This window comes from Phallusia mammillata, chromosome 6 (genome assembly GCF_965637545.1).
Source record: "Phallusia mammillata chromosome 6, kaPhaMamm4.hap1.1, whole genome shotgun sequence".
NCBI classification, from domain to species: domain Eukaryota; kingdom Metazoa; phylum Chordata; class Ascidiacea; order Phlebobranchia; family Ascidiidae; genus Phallusia; species Phallusia mammillata.
The window spans coordinates 2,822,893-2,843,585 of record NC_137257.1 but is presented as its reverse complement, the minus strand read 5'-3'; the positions used below and the strand labels follow the sequence as shown (position 1 = coordinate 2,843,585).

Sequence of the window (20,693 nt, the reverse complement as noted above, 5' to 3'; positions counted from 1 at the left end):
TCAAACATCTTTGCACAACCTGTCAAAATTTATGAACTTTTTAGCTAATATAAAATACCCTAATTCTTTAAAAACCAACATTGCATAATTTAACGGTTACACTACCTTTTATTTTATGCAAAGTATAAAAAGTACAGTATTGAAATGCAATTCGCGATACAAAAACTACAGACGAAAGCTAATTAAAAGCAAACAGCGTCCAATTCTTGAAAACGCTTTTGTAATAAGAGTCGCCATGTATTCTCAAGTATTATGTTGACACGGGTTATGCTGTCTTCATCAGATGATGTAAAATAATTGCTGTAAAATAAAAACATTATCTTGTTTGCTTCTTGCACTATAAGCACAGCATTGAGTTTATTATTTATTTAAAAACAGAAGCAAACAATTTCTTTGAACATTACTTACATATTAAAATTACAACTACAAAAAAAATTAAAAAATCCATCATATACCTGCCGAACACGAAACATTTAGACAGGGCACTACTTGACCAGTGTCTCCTTTTTCTTGCATTGACATAATGGTGACAGTTTTTGTGAATAATTTGCTTATGTCAGTTGAAATCCCAGCACCTTCACTACCTAAAAACACACTTTAAGTACAACCTATCTCAACAAACATTTAGCAGCTATTTCAGTTTAACTATAACAGTGGTTCTTAAACTTTTTTGACCGCGACCCAAATCGGAGTTTTATGAACATCTCACGACCCAAGCCTCAAACATAAAAAATGTATTAACGAGACGCAATTTCGAGGCCATGCCATCGCCGCATAAGAGTCTGCCCATGTCAAAATGGCTGCAGGCTTAACGAGGTCGATTCGTTCGCCAACACTGCATAACACAACACACATTGTGGCTTTGCAGTGCCATGATCATTGATAGAAGTGAATCCCAAATTTAAAAATGTTTCCTTGTACGAATACTTACTCATCCTTGAACGCTTACTGTTACATCTCCACGTTCAGTTTCGCATGATTAACTTGTCCTATTATTTTCGGTGCTATGACCGTACAATCGTCATGTGCGTAACAGTAAAGTTGGAAGGCTATTGTCCTATGGGGTAATGGTTGGTTCATTTTACTGTACAACGTGGTCGAGTGTGGTGACTTTACTACTACATTAAGTTAATTTGTTTGTGTTTACTTAATGCGCTAATAGTTCGTTTGGGCATAATTGAATCACCATAGCGCGACCCATTTTTTGACCCCGCGCGACCCATGTTTGGGTCGCGACCCATACTTTGAGAACCACTGAACTATAAAGTGTGAATTTCCGGTGCCTAAGAAGAAAATTGCTGTTAACTTACCAAATACCACAACAGATGGTTTTTCTAACACCACATTCTGAATATTAACTAAGTTTTTATTGTTGTTTGTTGTCAGGTCGTTTTCATGCAACATGTCAGGATAATTTTCATCAACATCAATTTCATTGTCTTCTGCAACATCAGTCCCAATAACGTCCCAACCATTCTTGAGGAGTTGCTGCAAAAATCAAATAATTTTTTATTCTCTTGTGCCTACACATTGTACAAGATGTGTATTGTGTAGTAATAAACATATTCAGACAATCTGGTTAAATAAATAACCGATTGTTAAACTTCTTTTATGTAATAATTAACCAGATTTTTAAATTAACCAAATGATTTTCTTAACAAGTGGCTCCGGTTGAGAAGTACAATCCCTATGCAAATAAGTAGAATATGTTATTAACAGGTATCTGATTAACCATATTCGTCTGAAGTACTAAACATATACCTTATACATACATGTGTATTACCTTTAGAAAGTCAGATGGAAATTTTACAGTGTAGCAATCTATTACTTCAGCTGCTCCGCTACTTGCTTTACTCGTTGTTGATGATAAAGGCGCACTGTAATATTAAACAAACAATTAGGTTTGGATGTTTAAAAATTATTAAACATTTAGCAGAAAAAATTAAACATTCTTTAGCAGAAGTTACAATCCTTTTTATATGTACATCTTAGCGAACATTACTATACTGTTGGTAAGTTGAATAAAAACGGAAGAACTTCACTTCTAACAGCTCACAGAATTATTCTAGTTAGATATTTCTATAAAAGCCTGAGAAGTTTATGAAAAAAATTGTCTCATTATTCTTGTTTGTGTCGCTAACACATTGTTTTGTACTTTTCTATGCCACTTTTATACAGGTAGAAAATCAAAATTTATACTAGGTATTTATGGACTTACCATCGCTTAGTCATGAAAACCTTATGGATGCCTAAAAACTGGCATGACCTCAGAATAGCTCCAACATTTCTAGGGTCTCCAACATTTTGCAAAAACACCCACAAAGTTTTTTTTTTGGCATTATCGCAATATTCCATGTTCAGAAACTCAGTATTCTGTGTGTCAATTATTGGCAGTGTTCTTTGTCCAACTTCCAAACAAACTCCCTGGAAGTGCAAAGGTTACTGTGTCTGTATAGCAGTCAAAATATAGTTGTTATTCTAAAATTTACATCCCAAAATACATTAGGGTTACCATGAGTCCCAAATTTTCTAGACAAGTCTGAAATTCCAACATAAATTATGTGCTAAAAATATTTTTTGAAAGCAAGAGAAAATTGAAATCATGTATGTGCATGTTAAACTGTGCATTTTTGCAGAATAACACTGTTTAAAAAATCTGCTTAACACAGAAAGACATAATTGTAATTTTCTCACTTGATGCCACCTTCCACCTGACAACTGTTCCAAAGTCAAATTGTCCACATATTCGATGGATATTCCTCTGTCTTTTGCAAGCTTTATGATATTGTCTACTCGTACATCATCAGGAAAGTATAATTGCCACTTGGAACTTAAATAACTCCTATAAAAAGTAAGTTTTAAACAGTGACATATAAAGCAGTCACCTAAACAAGGGTTTGAGGGTTAATTTTGCCAACATTTGCTTTAATGGTTTGACAATTCTTTTTTAAGTAGTTTGTATGGAAAATGATCCTTGATTTGCGTTACTATGTATATTGGTCATAATTTTATATTACAGCAAATAATACAAAAGCCTTTATAGCGGTTTGTGAACTTTGAGAGGGTTGGAAACTTCCAATAAACATTTACCAATATTTTTCATTTGTGTAATAAGAGTGTATTCAAAACCATGTATTTTTCAATACACCAGCAAGTAGCTGACTTAGACCAACAATAAATAAACCTACTTGAAAACTGATCGACGTGAAGAGTTTAATACAATTTCACAAACGGATTTTCCATGTAAATATTCAGAGTTCGGCGTTTGTAAGATTTTATTAAAGATTTTTTCTCGTTTATCTACAGAATACACAAAGATCTTGATTAGGCATTGTGTGAGATGAAAATAAAATTCTAAGCAGAACATTCCTACCTGAATCTTTTTTAAAAGGAAAGTCCTTGTTTAATTTTGGCCTTTCAAACTTGGTTTTTCGGTGTGATGGAAATTGTACCTGTATATATGTTTAGTTCATTAGAAGATGTAACAATATGAGTGAGAAAACTGTGAGACTTACTTTTTCGTGTTTACAATTAACGGAACAAACATTGAGGCTTCTTTGTTGTAAATGTGTAAAATATTGACTACGCTGTACAGGTTTCGAAAGAAAGTGTCTAAAACAATACAAAAATGTTAAAACTAATGTTAAATATTGGATCACACAACGAGTGGTGGGATTCAAATTTTTTTCAGCTGGTTCTATCACAAAAGTCATATTTTTCAGTTGGTTGTGTTACAAAAAGTCCATTGACAGTAACCAGTAATGCTGACCGGTTGATCTCGGATCTCATAAAATTTCGTGAGACGATTCTATAGAACCAGTGCAAACCGGCTGAATCACACCACTGCACACAACCATACTTAGGCGGTTGCTTTGAGATTGTCGCTGGTGGCAGCAGCCTTAACTTCCTCATGAAGAAAGTCATCAGGATCATAAATAACTTTCACAAGCAATGAACAGCTTGGACAAGTAGCCACCTCTTCACCACTTTGCAATTCTTCCAGAGTTATTTCAAACCTAAAACACCCACACATGTGGTTAGTTTATCATAAATCTGTTTAATATCAATAAAATGCTCCGATTTTAGCATAAATGTTCCACAGAAGAAAAAAAATGAACAAAATATTTTCAAGGACAAAAGAATTATGAAAAAGTGATGATTTATGCAACAGTACTTGACTTGTAGATTACTTCGAAGTTCTAGCACTTTTACAAGAAAGCAATTAGGCAATTTTACATAAACTTGGTCTTACTTATCTCCACAGGGACACGGATAGTAATAAGTTTCAGTTTCTTCGTCAAATTCAAAGTCCTCGATTTCGACTTCGTCGTGGTAAACATCAGTCATATTGGTATCAAATAAGTTGATTAATGACAAAGATTGTATGTTCTAGCCCTAATTAAGTGCGAAAAAAAATTTTGTAAAGACGATAGATTTTGTCAAGTAATCAACAGGGGTTGTAACCAAAAATTGCCACTTGCCACTTGCCACCGGTTCAGTGGCAATTGCCACCGGTTCAGTGGCAATTGCCACCGATTCAGTGGCAAGTGTTTCGGGTTGTCACCGGTTTCGGTGGCAAGTCGGTTTGGTTTTGGTGACAAGTGCAAAGTAAATCAATTGATACAAATTGTTCCCGATCGTTGACAAGCTATTAAGTCGCAAGTTGCTGTGGAGTGTGGTGTCTTTACCAGGAGCACATGAGATATGGCTTGAAGGAGATATTCTAAGAAGTGGTGTACACAAATGGCATTATTTTATTGGGTATAACGCTAAAATTTTTGGATATAGTTATCATAATTTGTGTGTACTGTGATATGTAAACTTTAAGATCAAACTTATTTTTTATGTTTTTTTGCAATTTTGCTCCTTGTAAACATTATTATTTTTCTTTGTCAATGTATAAATACAAAATACTTGAATACATTTCGTGAACATTTAGGCAAATTCCTAGGTCAGTGGTTCTTAACCTTTCATGCACTGTACCCCCACCCCCACTTTTGGGCCTCATGGGACCCATAAGTGGTAACCCAGTAAGACTCGTGCCCCCCTAGCAAAAATGTATTTGACAAACTTAACTAAATTAAAAAGACCATAAACCACAAAATAGTCGATTAAATTAGGTTATTTAATCATTTGCAACATATAATTAATTCTAAGCTTTAAAATAGAAAAGGGCTCACTGACTTTTAGTGGGTGGTTACAGCAAGCGTACACCCATGACTGCCCTAAATACAGCTCCTGGGCCCTGGTTGGAATCCCCTGTCCTAGGCAGATGCACTACAAGCATAAATAAATCATTAATCTTGTTTATTGATGAACTTGCATGAACAAAGAAAATGGGTGCAAATAGGGCATTTATACTTTTGCTGTTGCTCAAGGAGGTGAACAAAATCGTAAGCACATCTAACAAAACAGCAGTAAGAAAAAACATTATGGTTAACGTCTGTGTCACCTTACTGCAAAAACATAATTAAGAGGAAATATAAAGTCCATCTAGTAATTGTCAAATAACATATCATAATGCAGTAACAAACAAAAAGCTTGACAATGCACATAGGCTTGTGTGTGTGCCAGAGGAGGAGAGTGCTTGCTCGACACTTAACTACAAATTTATTACCTATAAACATTTTTCATTAAAGTATCACATGCTAACACATGATGAGTTGGTAATAGATCACAGAACAACTAAACATCCACGTAAGAAAATATGCTTGGGCGATCGCCAAAAGGACCATTAAAATCCAACATGGAAAGAGTAGTGATGGCACAATAGCTAACCATTCAAGTGTAATGAATAAATGTTGGATAGGGTAAAATTCCATAATAATTCACAAAACTATTATCAATCAATACAATATGCTAAAACAATGAAATATATGTAATGCTTGCATTCCATGGACCAGGTTATGTTCAGTTGCAGGTCAACAATATTGTGATGCAAATCAAATGTCCTTAAATCTTATACTAAAATATGCTTCGTAGAGAATCACACATCAATTCTGAAATGATAAATAGAGCCAGCAATTATACAACAGATACAGAGCAATGTAAGTTTCCTTTGTACTAGAACAAAATTTAAGTCTAAGCAAGATAAAAGTCAAAAATTGTCACTAATTAATTGTTGCTTTCACTCTGAGTCTGATTTAGAATGCAACATCATGGTTTCAATTGACAGCCATGGCGAGTAGACACCACGGCTTTAAGTAGCTGCCATGGCCAGTGGGCATCATGGCTTTAAGTAGCAACCTTGGCCAGAAACATATATGGCGAGAATAAGTTCTGCATCAAGTATTTAAATACCAGGTACAGCAACCTTGATATAAATGTCATAAAAGAACAGCTTATTGTGCATCAACATAGGGCAAAACGGTCCTTGCAACCAAGCAACTGCTAAGGGATTCCTTCACACCCACCACAAGGGATTGTGTGCTAATCAGAGGCAGAGCCAACTTTTTCAGCATGGGGTTATCTTTTCAACATGGCCTAACGATTAAAGTGTCTTAACTCTAAAAAGACAACTCTCCACTTCGTTGATGGGTATCAAGACAACTACATGTGATAAATATGTAATTAGTCCCAAACAAAAAGTTGGAATTGACAGTGTTCACAGTACTTGACTCCCTATAGCATTAGCAATTGGAAAAAAAGTAACATAACATGTTTGGCATAGCTTGCTAAAAAAATTACATTTCACCAACTTACATGTTGCTGTCTCAATGAACATAATCGTCTGAGTGTTTGTCTATTTCCACTTTTGCATGTATTTTCATGCTCCTGTGAGACTTTATGTCAGAGAGTTTTTGTATGGTTAAAATCAAATGTTTATGAGATTACTTTTCCATGTTTGAAAGCAAGGTTAAGTCCTTTTACAGATTGAATTAATCTCATTTTCTTAATCTCATTTTCAACTGTCAGCTAAGTCAGGCTCACAATTGTTATGAATTAAGTAGAAATTTCAGCCATTGAAATTTGTAGACTTGTTGTTTTCAACGATTTCAATCTGACCAATTCACAATGGCGGGATTATTCCATGAACACATGCAAATTCGTTGCAAACTAACGACGATGTTAAGTTCAGTAAAAAGGTGTTCGTTTAACTGTTCGTTCGGTAATAAGCGAACTTTTCATTCAGTGGCTACCGAACCTTCAGTGGCAACCAAACCTTCAGTGGCAACCGAACCTTCAGTGGCAAGTCTCATCCGATCGGAACGTTCAGTGGCAAGTCTCATCCGATCTGAACGTTCAGTGGCAAGTCTCTTTGAGTTTGAACACGTCCAGTCATAGAAACCAAATACATTTGACAGACGCAATCATCTACATTATATATACTCATCAAAAAAATTAGCATGCAGAATTTTTCTTTTTCACCTCACCAAAACTCAATCTGAGAGTTTTATTCGCATTATAATCGTCCACGAATGGATATTTGCTTGTCTCGGCATCGAGGTTTACATCTCTTGCCGTTGAGACATTTAACACATTTACTTGCCCCTTGCCAACCAGACTTGTCTACAAAACTTGCCACTTGCCAACAATACTTGCCACTTGCCAACAACGCTTGCCACTTGCCAACAACGCTTGCCACTTGCCAACAAGACTTGCCACCAACACTTGCCACTTGCCAACACCGCTTGCCACTTGCCACAAAAATTTCTTGCTTGCCACCGGATTGAGTGGCAACCGTGGCAAGTGGCAAGTGGCAATTTTTGGTTACGACCCTCACTCCAAGTAATGCTTTTTATGTTGCGTCATCTTCGCACGTGGTTTACAAATACGATTTCTGTGGGGGGATTTTTTATGCATTTTGTATTTTTCCAGTTTATACATTTACATCTTTGCATTTAGTTTTGTTAGACTGTAAAATAATCACTTCTTAATGCAATAAAGACTTTGCTTGCTAAAACATTGCATTAAAAATGTTTAAATTTAACTGTTCACTAAACCCTAAACCAGGGGTTCTTAACCAGGGGAGCACGCACCCCCAAGAGGTGCGAGAACTGTTCATAGGGGGTGCGGGGGTGCTGAATCATTGAGGTTGGTTAGGTCTCTTCTATATAAATACTAAAACCCAGAGGGGTAAGGGGTACAGCAAGGGAAAAAGGTTAAGAACCACTGCCCTAAACGCTTGTAAATTTTCGTTTTGGTTTTGATAGTTGTGGTCTTGGGGAATTAGACTCATTTGAATGGTTTGTTGAAATGCATCTCCTGATTTTTTTTCTCTTCATTACGAATGTTTTTAAAGGCTTCTTTTTCGATATTTAGGCCTGTGCTATGTATATGTTTACCCACAGAATGCGACCATGTGCTGACCATAACTACGTTCATATGAAAAACGTTTACTACAGTCTTTTCACTTGCAGTGGCGCCATGTTGCCCGAAACACATTCCAATAAGCCATCTCTGTTACGCAACAAGCTGCCACATTGACAAATCAAATATGTTTCCTTCATGTTAAGTGTTTGTTGAAACACCGATGCTGGACAACAGCAAACATCATTCAGTTCCTCAAATTACATCTGTCTGATGTTTAAGTTGATATAGTAAAGTTAAATATGAGTGTTCAACAGGAGCTGATAGTCTGTAAGGTAGGAGGCGCAATATTGGTGGATCAGACCAAAAGTAATTTGAAAGTCATTTTGGATTTGACCTTGTGTGCTTTACTGATGCATTTTTCACGTTTTGTTTCGTTGCAAACTATGAGTTTACATTCACATTAAAACTAATTGCATCAACAGACAGACAGACGAATCTTATTGTGCTTTTTCTCACAAACGTACAACAATATCAACTTTATACAGCTCTTCTGGCAAGTATTTTAAATCCGGCATTTCGACATCCTATACAGGTCGCCTTCATCAGGGTAAAATTTGCTTGATATTATGCCTGGCAGCAATAGCTTGTACAACAAAATCAGTTCATAAACACCAAAAACGGGAAATTTGTCAAAAGTCCGATTCTAAATCAAGTTATATAGACTTTGCGTTTTAATTCTTTAATATTTGCATACAATGTGCTTGGATAGCAAGATTTACAGCTAAACAAATTTACTTTTTAACATGGTTATAAAATAGGCATAACGCAAAAACAGACTCGAAACTTGGAGCTATTTGCCTCCAAACTTTGATATTGAACATTTTTGTGGCCCAAGCACTCAACGTGTCCATCGAAATGCGGACTTGCTTGCAGAACTGAACATCAAACAAGGTTTCAGCGTTTTTCACACCACATCCAATTCGCGCGGAGGCTTAATTAAAAGTGGGAGCGGCTGGATTGTATGAAGAGCGAAATGTGATATCAAATACACCCAACAGCGCTATTTGTACAACGTAAAGGGTCGCTTATAACAGACGGGCCCAATCTCATTGTTTCAGTCCCATCAGGTTGTCCATTCCTAAGGTCTATTCTGTTATATGGCACTAGGTCCATAGATTCAGTACAAAATGAGAAAATTACTAAGGCTTTGAGGTAACATAGCTGTCAGTGTATATGCTATTGCTATCAGGCATAATATCAAGTTTATAGCGCTCTTGTGGAAAATGTGTTTTTATTTCGACGTTTCGACGTCTTATAGGCTACAGGTTGCCTTCATCAGGGTAAATAGCACTTAAAGCGGATAGTACATTGCACGATTAACAAAGGAAAAAAGAATAAAAAACACATTTGCCAGAAGAGCTCTATAAACTTAATAGCTGTCAGTAGTTTATCAAGTTCATGACCTAAGATTGAACTTTGGAAAGTACACTAGAATTGGCCTGTGAGCTATGGTGTATAGGCGTGCCAAAAGAGTGAAGGTATTGTCTTTACCAACGTGCTACTGTTCCAACCAGCCAAAGTCAGTTGCGACAATAGGCTAAATTAACATTGATACAGAAAAGGAGTACGAAACTTTGACCGTTCTTTGTGCCTGATTGCTCAGCAAGTACGCTTACCTGGGAATGCAAACAAAACTATCGTAAAAATTAATATTTTGCAAACTTAAGGCTCATGCTCCTAGCGCAAATGCCTATAGTCGCCGACATACTTGTCACAATGTGCTACAAAGAGCGCTGTTGGTTGTACCTAAAGTGTAACTTTTAATGGATGAGAATTACTTTTTTCTAAAGATGTTTTTTTTACTTTTTAAATGATGATTTTTGTGAGTTGGAGACATATGTTTTAAACGTTGGCCGAATTGCTCTTTAAGTTAATAAGCCATAGGCTACTTGTTTTGGTGGCCACGTTTAGTGGGAGAACTATACTTGAAAAAAATCTGAAGTAACAAAGTTTTGCTTTGTATGTTGGAAGTTTTTTTGTACTTAGGCTTAGGTTATAACGTGCGATTTTTAACTTGTTTATGAAAAACAGAAAGCTTGCTTGAGTTAAAAAATATAACGGTTATTTTTTGAACAGAATTAAAACTGAACATACTAAAAATTCGAAATGGTTATTTTTGGACAGACTTTACAAAATTTGGATTTTGGATTTCAATCTTACCTGATTTGATCTACAAATAAAATCACAATTTTAAGCAAATATTTTTAAGATTTCTAATTCTATCCTGTTTACGTTTATCAGAAAATCGACTCGTTTCAAAGCGATTATGGCCATTGTATGATTAATAGATCGTATTCATCTTTCGCTTGAAGCCATTTAAAGCCAAAAATGATACATGGTAACATTTATTTAACACACAAAATCGAGCTAGTGGGCTTGTAGACGTGTTTACCAACGTTAAACACAAGAGGTCACTGTTCAAAGCGAACGTCACGTTCTATACATGAGAAATACCCGACAGCTAAAAATGTATTTACTTTGTGGCAAGCACCATACCCTGACTTACTCAACATATTTTATAACAATTCAAAGTTGAGAATAACACAAAACAACTCAACTCGAAAACAAAAAAACTTTAAGTTTATTTTTTTCTTGGGTAAATTTGTCAACATAAAAAGAAAGAGCAAGCATTAGAATGATACGTTTGTATGGTATTGAAGAAATTAACATGGCTGTAGTCTAGCTTTCAACAAACTGAATGCTATTACATATATGTAACCTGGCTTCCCTATAGCCTTGCCTTCCGATGTTTTGTCCTCAGCTACACTGACGGGACCTTAATTAACAGTTCGACATAGTATGAACTATCTGCAGCTATATTTTAATAGTAGATCTTACAGTTCAATCTGTTGTAAGTTTGAAATGTTGTTTACAATCAAGTGATGTTCTTTCGTCAGAAACACAAGCGTTCCTTCCGAAATAGCTTTTAGGTCGCATCTACAATAGTTTGCGCTTCAAAATTTCTTTTAAGTCACAACTAGACAGCTTTTGATAGCAAGGCAAGGTTAAGGGTGTTGGTTCGAACCTCACCACCAGCGATTTCGTAATAGAGAATGCCGCATATTTTAATTGTAGTCATTAAAGGAGTTTAACAACCATTAAACTTTTGCCTTGTTAGACCTCAGCATGCAGTTGAATGAGTTATTTTCATACCAACACTTTTGAACTCAAACCAATAAATGATTAGTTGCAGACAATCTCATCAGTGTAGCTCTCTCGTCACCAGCTGCACTGATGAGACCTTATAGTCCGAAACAGTGTACAGTGTCTGCAAATTTCTCAGTTTAGCGAATTAACAAAAGAAAAAAGATTTACTGAAAACCGTGTTTTATTAACTTAAATATCACCTCTCTTTCTGTTTTAGGGTCAACTAACCTAAAGTGTAACAAAGAATTTAAAATGTAAACCAAATTCAAATAGGATAATATTAAACTATCAAGCAAGATGTCGTACGAAAACGCCCATTATGTTCCCGACATTCAACTTACCTCCTTTGCGTCGCGGGATTCGAACCCACGATCCAAACTTCCCGGAGAATGGAACGAAGCCGAAGGAACAGCGACGAATTTGGAACGGTCTCTGTCTTATATTGTAAGTATCACTCACGTTGACTTAACTTTATTTCGTTCGGTGTAAGACAACATGGCAACACAATAGCACTAACACAATCACCAAGCCGGAAATAGCTGCGCAACGTTGAAACTTTCTGCAGCGCAAAACAGTGAAGGGCACAATTGTTGGATAATGGCTGAATGCGATGCAGCTACACCGTACATTTATAATACATTTTCTTTTACCCTTATCTTTTACCCCTTATCCAGATTTTGAGGATTGTTTTTACTCCGTTTTGTTTTAAGAAAATTGTTTTAAGGCTTTTATACGCGCAAATTTCTTACACTTATTATTTTTTACGTTCATTACTTGCAAGCATGAAAAGAAATCACTCGGGAGTAAATCACCCACTTAATGAGACCCTCGGGTTTAAGGATTAATTAGGTATAATTATGCGGAATACGACCCTTAATATATGACCGTAAATCTGTATCAAAATCTAAAAGGATAGCCAGGTAATTTCCGCATTATTTTTTTCTTTATGTGACAAACATTTTTGCTATTCACCCGAAATAATCATCTTAGAAGAAGTTTCGTTGTTTGGAAATTCCAAATCAGACATAGTTGGCAGGTTTTTGTGTTTTGTACCTTGGAAAGTTGCTTGCAAACATAACGATAATTGTTTTTCTGGAAACAAATTAAACTCAAGCTTTATCGACATGCGTTTGATCAGTTCCAGTTCAAATGTCAATTCCCGTTTCTCTTTCTGTCGGGTCGAATTGACTGATTATTTACCCCGGGTGCATCGGCTCCTTGCGCCGCCAAATTAATTTTCCACCCTCGGGGTTTTTTTACGCCCTGATTCATTCAACGGTCAGTGTCGCTAATGATTTGTTACGGGGGAAATCAAAAGGCCACCAAGCATGGTCATTTGCCATTCCCAAGGGCATCACCAGCCTGTCGCGAAACAAACCAAGATAGACGCTTAATTAATCACCGAATCTGCAACGCTAGTGAAACAGCCATTGTCCAAAGGTGATCAATCAATGGGTTCGATGCAAAAATGTGTATAAAAGGGGGCCTTGGTGTTGCAAAGGCACATTTTGACCTCTGAATGGTTTCTACGTGCTTCCTGCTTTGTTCGAAAGCTGCTGGATGCATTACCACATAGGGAAGTTTGATTTAGTACTAATCAGCACCTCGTAAACGCAATTGCTTCTACACTAGGGCTTAATACAATACGCAGGCTAGTTAATTGTTTAGTCATACAGCATCTTGTTAGTTTGAAAGGTCTTGATCATTAGGAAGGGACTTTGGCATTATAGATAAGGTAAGCTATAAAGTAGCTAGATTGTTAGTTCTAAGGAATTTGCTTACCTTAATTGTTAGTTACCAATTTTAACGCCATTAAAAATGCTATAAATCTGATTTACGCAGACTTTTAGATCATGTAGCATAGCAATGTTGAGTTTATTTCGCTTGGTGAACACAGAGCGAAAAAATTGCACTAAAACAATCACCAAATCGGGAATTAAACCGTTGGAGCGCAAAAACGCGGCGGGCACAATTGTTGGATAATGGTTAAACGCGCTGCAGCTACACCGTAAATTTTGATGTTTAGACAACTAACCAACATGGAACCCGAAATAAAATAACAAAACCAGCATTAGCATAGTGCATTGTAACCTAGAGTAACTTCTATGTGGAGGTTATATATGACAACGTCAACTTACTGTAGTTCTGTTACAGTGTGTTAATGGACCGACATGTTTCTATCTACGTGTTGTGATCGACAGCAGGGAACTTATTACTTCCTACTTCCCCTGTCTCGCTTAAATGGGTAGTAATTAAAGGTGAACGTAACGAATATTTTTGAACGTGGTTTTAAGTGTTAAAATCTCTCGAATTTTAAAGCGAAATACTTAAAAGCAAACCAAAATACTCGCTTAAATGAGTAAGTAATTTAAAGGAGAACGCGGCGAATATTTTTGAATTTAATTGTTAAAATTGCAAAATTTAAAGCGAAATACCTTTGAATTTAAAAGCAGGCTAAAATACTCGCTTAAATGAGTACGTCATTTTAAGGTGAACCCAACGAATTTTTTTTTAAATCCACGAAAAATTTGTCTTTGGTGGATGTCGCACAATTTTATTTTGTGTTTAAATATAAACTTTGTGCAACTTAAATATAAACCTTCCAGATGGGAAAAAAACTTTTATCGACAACCTGCTATATTAGTCGCGAGTTCCATCACTAATTGCGTTGCCTAAATACAGCATCAGGGGAAGAATCCAGCATTGCTTGTTTACACCTCCAGCTTCGATCCTTCACACAGACGGAAAATCAATTGACGCGAAAATAAATTAAAGAAATGTTACTAGCGACATCACGCGAAACCCCACACAGTTGTATACACAGATTCTTCACACAGTTGATCGATTCTTCAGTGCGTTCATTATTTACATTGCTGATGTTCGGGGTAGTGTCATTACCTAAACTTTCTAATTAAGAGCAAAAAATATTTTTTCCCGTTTCAAAAGTGCAAATAATATCATCAAAAGTAACAGTTCTTATTTAATTCATAGGCCGAACCACTTTGGGGTTGGTGTTCAAAGCAAGGTTATAAGCCGGGTCGGGTATGAGTTTGATAGTATGTTCGAAGAAACGGGCTTGATTAGGGCTTGACTTCACATTCTGTCAAATTTGTCTCGCAATTTTACGAACGTTTGGGCCTATTTTGTCAAAAAAATCCGATTCGGACTTAGTTTCGGGATTGTACTTTTGAGTCCGGTCGGGATTCACGTTTCAATCTGGGTGCAGTTACGACGCGATATTCGGGGTTAAACCTGGCCAAAAACACATCAAGCAACTGTCATTTGACAACGCAAAACATTATACATCGTTTTCTATTAGAGCAAAACTGTCAAAAAACTGAAAATAAATATGGAGAAAAGAGTATTTTTATCATTGTTTGACGTTTTTAATTTAATAATGCAAAAGCGTTTAGAAGCACCTCGATTTTGTTCAAAGCCAACAAACTATTCAATAACTTCGTATTTACTATGGTATGCGTCACGTTTCATGACGTCATCGATTGTCCGAGCAGATTACGAAAGCCACAATAGACAATCCATATTGGGATCAATTTCTTTACATTCCAATTATTCAATCATCTGGTGACCAACTATGCAAAAGGAAAAATAAATTCGGTAGCGGCCTATAGCAGTTAGAGACGTAGATATGATAATGGCCAGTCAATATCTTGGACAAACATGGAGCTCGGAATAGGCCTTGTTTGTTTGTTTGTGCTGATGGCCAGAAGTCACCGTACGATGACCAATACCGGTCTTCATAGGAATGTACTGTTTACGCCGAGGTCCAGGTCTCAAATGTTTTTAGTTGAAATGCTTTTGGTATATTTTATATCTTTGATTAGAGAAACGCTTTTTGTTTGGTTTAACCCTGAATTAAATGAATTTTCGTCTTTATATTTTAACTTTAACTAATGTTTTGTTGAAAAACAACCAAAAATTTATTAACAACCATTAACGAAAAAAAACTGTAGCATCGATTTCTTTCAAAACGAAAGAAGGGAACAGATTTGACCAAGCCCTAAAACTGCAGCGAAATGTGGTGTACATGTAGGGCCAACGTTTTATAGCGGGATTCGAACCCCGGACGCTCGCAAATTATATTTCCTATCAGGATTTAGCTCCTAAGATTGTGTGCTGTAGATAACCTAACCAATTGCTTGATCCAGTGAAATGTGCATTAGGGGTTTCCTATGCTTTAGTTGTCCTTGGTCGACGTTATTTGTATATATATATATATATATATATATATATATATATGTAGATGTGATTAACGGGCTGTGGATTTCAGCTCAAAAGAATATTTTTATCAATCCCAAACCCGAGACAGCCTAACAATCAATTTTACCTTTTTATTACTCGTTAATCTTGTTATCCTTCTGACAACCGCCCCATTCATAACCATAGAAATCATAAAAAATAATTCCCGCCTTGCTTGAAACCATGACAACGTCCATATGGCGAGAATCGCGGCCATCCGTTCGCTATTTACATGCGCGTGACATCACAAAGGCTATTGTTACGTGTCTTGGCGTTGACATTGACCTCCATATGTTGTGTTCGCAGACGTCGAGGAGCACAGGAATCGAGATGGAGGTTGATGGGAGCAGCTCTGAACGAGACCCAAAATATGTAAGTGGGTTGACATTAAGCCCCAGTGTTTATTAGGCTTTTGATCAGTGCTCTTTAGTCTATTTTTCTCATCCTTAAGATTTTATGTGCCAGTTCACAGATATGAAAAATCACTAAGCTGGAAAAAAACACATTTAAATGTATTGAAAAACATTTACACACTCTAACACTTAGCTGCAAATTAGCACATCTCTCACATTTACATTTGTCCGGTGAAGCCCTGGCTTGCCTATGTACTCCTGGCACTATGGCTTCAGAGCGATGGTTTGAAACCCGTTCATATGGTTGTTTTTGACATGGACGCCGGTGTTATTGTCAAGAACCAGCGCTTTACTAAAGTGGATAAAATTTGGTTCATGCAATTTGTGTCACACTTCTTATTTATGTGGGCATAAGGTTATTTTTTTATGATATTCTCCTCACGTTAGTTTATAGAAGTTAAACTTATTTGATTTTTTCTTCAGGATAGCGTTGCAGACGGAAAGAGGAGCGGAACTCCTAGTGTAGTTGGAAAGAAGAACGGTAATGGCGTCCCCGATGTTGCCACGCAACCAACACCGTCACAACCATCAGAAGTCTGGTTCTACATACAAATTGCGTAAGTGATGTTATGTCTTTTATGAGTTGATTTTATTTCGCCGGGCAAAATCTTAGCAGTACAATTGCGCTAAAATAGTCACCAAGTCGGAAATGGCTGCCGAACGTTCAGACTTTAAAAATCGCTTAAATGTTGTTGTCAAACCAACGAATTCAGTATGATCCCAAATTAGTATCATGTTAAGTGTACTACTAGCGCTTAGAGCTTACAGCCTAAATTTGAAAATCTATAGAAAAGCGTTATTTAGGAATGAATGTGTTATTTAATGTCTAAATTCGCCTATGTAGCTCAGTATGCTGATCGCGAGTCCCGGAACACTCATGCCGTGGGTTCGAATCCCACCGCAGGCTAGATTTTTTTTACCCTACCTTGCTGCATGGGAATGCTCAGTGAATGGCTGATTCGGTATAACGCCTTCAATAAGCCCGGCGTACATATGATTTATATATGAGTGTGTCGTGATCGCTGGTCTGCATGAACGCTTCAGGGCTGATCCCAGTTATGAATTTATGTCCATCTTAGCTGACATATTGAAGTGTCTAACTTACAAAGCATTTTTTAAAGGTTTTTCGCAATGTGTGGATGTCTTTGTCGAATCGGGATAGACAGGTGTTTTGGAAATCTCGCCAAAATCGAAAACTCGGCGCAAATCGTCAACCAGTCGTTTTTCTCCAACATCTTTGGAAGCTTTGTTTTAGGTAAGTTACTCGCTTACTATAGTATCTGGGGTGTTTTGAGCCAACCTGAGTGATACAAATAAGTAACATTGTAACACTTTAAATCAAATGTCGTATGTCAACCATAACTGCCTTTACCTGTTTTGGGGCCGGGTTTGGGCTTCGGTTTCTTCAAGAAAACGGGCATGACTTTACACTCTGTTTCAGTTTTTTTGAATAAATTTGTCTTGGTCTTTCCTGAGGCTTCAGTATACAGGCCTGTCAATCAAACTTTCGGGCCTAAACGGGCTTCTCAAAAACGAATCGGGTTCGGAACAGGTTCGGGTTCTAATTTTAGGCCCGTTTTTAACTCTGGTTAAGTTGTATATATTTAGTCTTCATTTGTTATACCTGCTTACAGATACTGATTATGTGATATTATACGGCAAAATATTTTTACACATGTAAATATATGTCAAAATCTTAAGGACGAATTCTAGACTTCCTAAAATGCATGTTTTTGTGCAGGAGCGCTCAACGGATCTCCCATGAGTAAAACACGACTGGCGGCTTTGCTGAAAGGTTTGACAACCGGGTTTTGTGGCTCATTCACCACGTGGTCAAAGTGGAACCAACAAATAAGCTTGACATTAGTCGGGGAATCACAAACCCCAGGAACTCAAATGCAGGTAATGCACACATGGAAACAACACAAAAACATTTTATAAATTACAGTACACCAGGCCCGTTAAAGGCGCCATACCTAATCAGCCGGTCACCACTGTGATTTATATATGAGTGTGCCGTGATCGCTGGTCTGCATAGACGCTTCAGGACTGATCCCAGTTGTGAATTTATGTTTATCTTAAAAAAACATATTTAAGACATAAGTTTCTGCAAAGCAATTTATTTTTTTGTGCTCCATAACGTTTCAACGTTAGGCAGCTATTTCCGGCTTGGTGATTGTTTTAGTGCTATTGTGTCGCTATGTGTTCTTTCATCATGCGAAATAAATTCAATTTATTTAAATAGAATGAAAACTCATTTATTTGACACCAAGTGGATAACTAAATTCGATGTGGCTGCCACTAAAACACGCGGAGAAAAAAAACACAATTTCTCTTGTCTGAAAATTTGCCTTTTTCTTCAGGTTCTCTCGATCGCGTCATGGTTCATCGGTTTCTACACCTTCATCGGTTCATACGCAGTAGGAATTGACTTCGGAAAAGACGTTGGTAGACTAATCGGCAAACACGTGCACAAGAAGGGAGACAAAATAGCCAACGTGTGCGTCACCGTTCTGTTGCTACTAGCAACCGGGGGGTTCATCGCTGGGGTCGTCGTGGACCCCACTGTGAACAAGCAAATATGGCTAGCGGTACTTTTTGCCCCATTTGGAGCCTGTTTACGGGCTTGGCTGTCCCGTTTCAGGATTGAACGATTTAAACTGCCACTTGGCACCTTGATTGCGAACGTACTTGGTGCTGTATTACTGGCAGGACTGCATGTTATCAACACTAGGGCAGTACATTGTACGGGTACAGGCATAACAAGTATATGTTGGCCAACCATAGTTACTTATGGGGTTGGTACCGGTTTTTGTGCCTGCCTTACCACAATATCTACGTTCATGAGTGAGGTGTACAAGTTAAGGCCCGAGCACCCACGTTTCGCGTACTTTTACGTACTACTTACAGTAATCACGTGTCAGGTATTGACTGGGATTATAAACGGCATTAACCTGAACTATGACACCTACTGAAAAAACCTGCTTATTTTGTAGTTTGCTGTTTGAGTGATAAATGTACAAGGGTTATTGGTGCTTATGCTACATTGCAGGTTGTACACGCCTAAGAAGTATTGGGAAAAATCTTTGCTAAAATCTATGTTTTTGAGTTAAGAACTCCAAACTTTTTCGATCAGATCAAAAATATAGTACTCTCTTGTCAATGCAATTTAGATTATAGTTATTTTTGTAGATCAACTTACTTTTGTTTTCTTTGATTCTGCCAACGGTGTTTTTAATATCAAGCATTTTTTTAAAATCATGTTATTTGAAAAAGAATTTTTTTTTGGTGATTTTAAAACATTTTTGTGCGATATTATTTATTTTTACATTAGCCAAGCTAGCTATTTGCGTGCACTGAATGCAGAATTGTATATTATGCGTGAAACAAAATTTACTGTATTTAACTTTAATTTTACACTGGTTGCAAATTATGCACTATATAAATGCACTGTTCCTTTTTGTGCACTCTTAGTTATTTTACATTTTTGTTTTTTGTTCTTCACATAGCCGTTTTTCTTCACAAATTTTTACTTGATTTTTCTTCAAAATGCTGACGGTTCGATTTTTTTGTCATGAAAACGAATAGTCATGGGTTCTAATCCCAGCCGGTACACCGTTTTTGCGTTTTAATCGAATCGAACAATGTTTGGTACATTTTTACTCTTTGGTGTTGCTCTGAGCGCGCCGTGACAACAATTACCTCATAATCTGCCTGAATCGTTGTGTATATGATGACAGGTTGTTGGTGTACATTATGATCGTTTTAAGCCAGTGGTTCTCAACCTTTTTTCCTTGCTGCACCCCTTTCAAATCACCAACTAATTTTCGCACCCCCCTTGGTTTTTGTATTTATACAGAAGACCTAACCAACCTTAATGATTCAGCATCCCCGCACCCCCTAGGAACAGTTCTTGCACCCATTGGGGGTACGTGCACCCCAGGTTAAGAACCCCTGTTTTAAGCGGACAGATTCCGAATCCCGTAACATAAATGTTTGCAATGTCGTCAATTGAAATTCGATTTAGTTTTAACTTGGTCTGTTTCTTGCTTTTGAATGTTTTACATAAGGTACTAAACAGATTGTTTTTTTAATGAATCCTGTTTTGTCTGAGTTTAAAACAGCGCCATATTTTTGTACGGCAAACCTTTGTGTTGTTGTCAAACAGAGTCTACGTTTCCAACAGGGAATTCGTCAGTAAGCTATAAACTGATTTGAACCACACAGTCTTTGTGAAGATTGGTTTTAACATACAGTTTTTATTTTCTCACAAAACCTTCAAATACCCCAAAAGCTTTTACCTAGGTCAGTGATTCTCAAACTTTTTTGGTTGCGACGCCTCTGGAAAGGTTTTCTGGACTTGCGACGCACCAGCAAATAAAAGTTATTGTGGATAAGTATTATTAAAGTTGTGTTTATTAATACAACAACAAAAAGTCACGAAACGGAACTATTCTGCTACGCCCTTGGAAAATTGAAACGACGCACCAAGGCGTCGCGACGCACAGTTTGAGAACTACTGACCTAGGTTATCACAAATAAAACGAAACTGTTTTTTAGCAA

The 20,693-nt window shown here is 36.9% G+C and overlaps 2 protein-coding genes and 1 long non-coding RNA gene across 5 annotated transcripts; 1 reads left to right on the top strand and 2 right to left on the bottom strand.

Annotated features, from left to right (window-relative positions):
- Nucleotides 1-88: 88 nt before the first annotated feature.
- On the bottom strand, nt 89-4,452 carry LOC145232205 (rRNA methyltransferase 1, mitochondrial-like). Its single transcript, XM_080096748.1, has 11 exons — nt 4,253-4,452; nt 3,860-4,016; nt 3,516-3,612; nt 3,374-3,452; nt 3,189-3,300; nt 2,695-2,842; nt 2,219-2,424; nt 1,784-1,877; nt 1,311-1,488; nt 456-584; nt 89-300 (listed from the first exon to the last, which is right to left on the bottom strand). The coding sequence occupies exons 2-11, from the start codon at nt 3,931-3,933 to the stop codon at nt 266-268; spliced, it is 1,152 nt and encodes a 383-aa protein (XP_079952874.1). The 5' UTR covers nt 3,934-4,016; nt 4,253-4,452; the 3' UTR covers nt 89-265.
- Nucleotides 4,453-6,198: 1,746 nt separating this feature from the next.
- On the bottom strand, nt 6,199-7,728 carry LOC145232206 (uncharacterized). Its single transcript, XR_013860845.1, has 2 exons — nt 6,703-7,728; nt 6,199-6,621 (listed from the first exon to the last, which is right to left on the bottom strand). It is a non-coding gene; the product is annotated as an uncharacterized LOC145232206 (long non-coding RNA).
- A 4,014-nt stretch (nt 7,729-11,742) lies between these two features.
- LOC145233692 (uncharacterized) lies at nt 11,743-20,276 on the top strand. 3 transcript variants are annotated; one of them, XM_080098465.1, is made up of 7 exons: nt 12,947-13,195; nt 13,615-13,718; nt 16,024-16,089; nt 16,554-16,687; nt 17,252-17,385; nt 17,872-18,032; nt 18,494-20,276. In XM_080098465.1, exons 3-7 carry the CDS (start codon nt 16,048-16,050, stop codon nt 19,103-19,105), a joined length of 1,083 nt encoding a protein of 360 aa, XP_079954591.1. In that variant the 5' UTR covers nt 12,947-13,195; nt 13,615-13,718; nt 16,024-16,047; the 3' UTR covers nt 19,106-20,276. The 3 variants fall into 3 exon arrangements, with proteins under 3 accessions (XP_079954589.1, XP_079954591.1, XP_079954590.1); XM_080098463.1 differs by lacking the exons at nt 12,947-13,195; nt 13,615-13,718 and adding an exon at nt 11,743-11,904; XM_080098464.1 differs by lacking the exon at nt 13,615-13,718.
- The last annotated feature ends 417 nt before the right edge of the window (nt 20,277-20,693 follow it).

Coding starts and splice junctions, on each gene's coding strand:
- LOC145233692 (XM_080098463.1), top strand. CDS start 11,758: ATGTCGTACGAAAACGCCCATTATGTTCCCGACATTCAACTTACCTCC. Junction 16,090..16,553: donor CTGAACGAGACCCAAAATAT/GTAAGTGGGTTG, acceptor TTTTTTCTTCAG/GATAGCGTTGCAGACGGAAA. Junction 18,033..18,493: donor CCCCAGGAACTCAAATGCAG/GTAATGCACACA, acceptor CTTTTTCTTCAG/GTTCTCTCGATCGCGTCATG.
- LOC145232205 (XM_080096748.1), bottom strand. CDS start 3,933: ATGATCCTGATGACTTTCTTCATGAGGAAGTTAAGGCTGCTGCCACCA. Junction 3,613..3,859: donor ATCTCAAAGCAACCGCCTAA/GTATGGTTGTGT, acceptor GTATTGTTTTAG/ACACTTTCTTTCGAAACCTG. Junction 3,453..3,515: donor TTAATTGTAAACACGAAAAA/GTAAGTCTCACA, acceptor ACATATATACAG/GTACAATTTCCATCACACCG.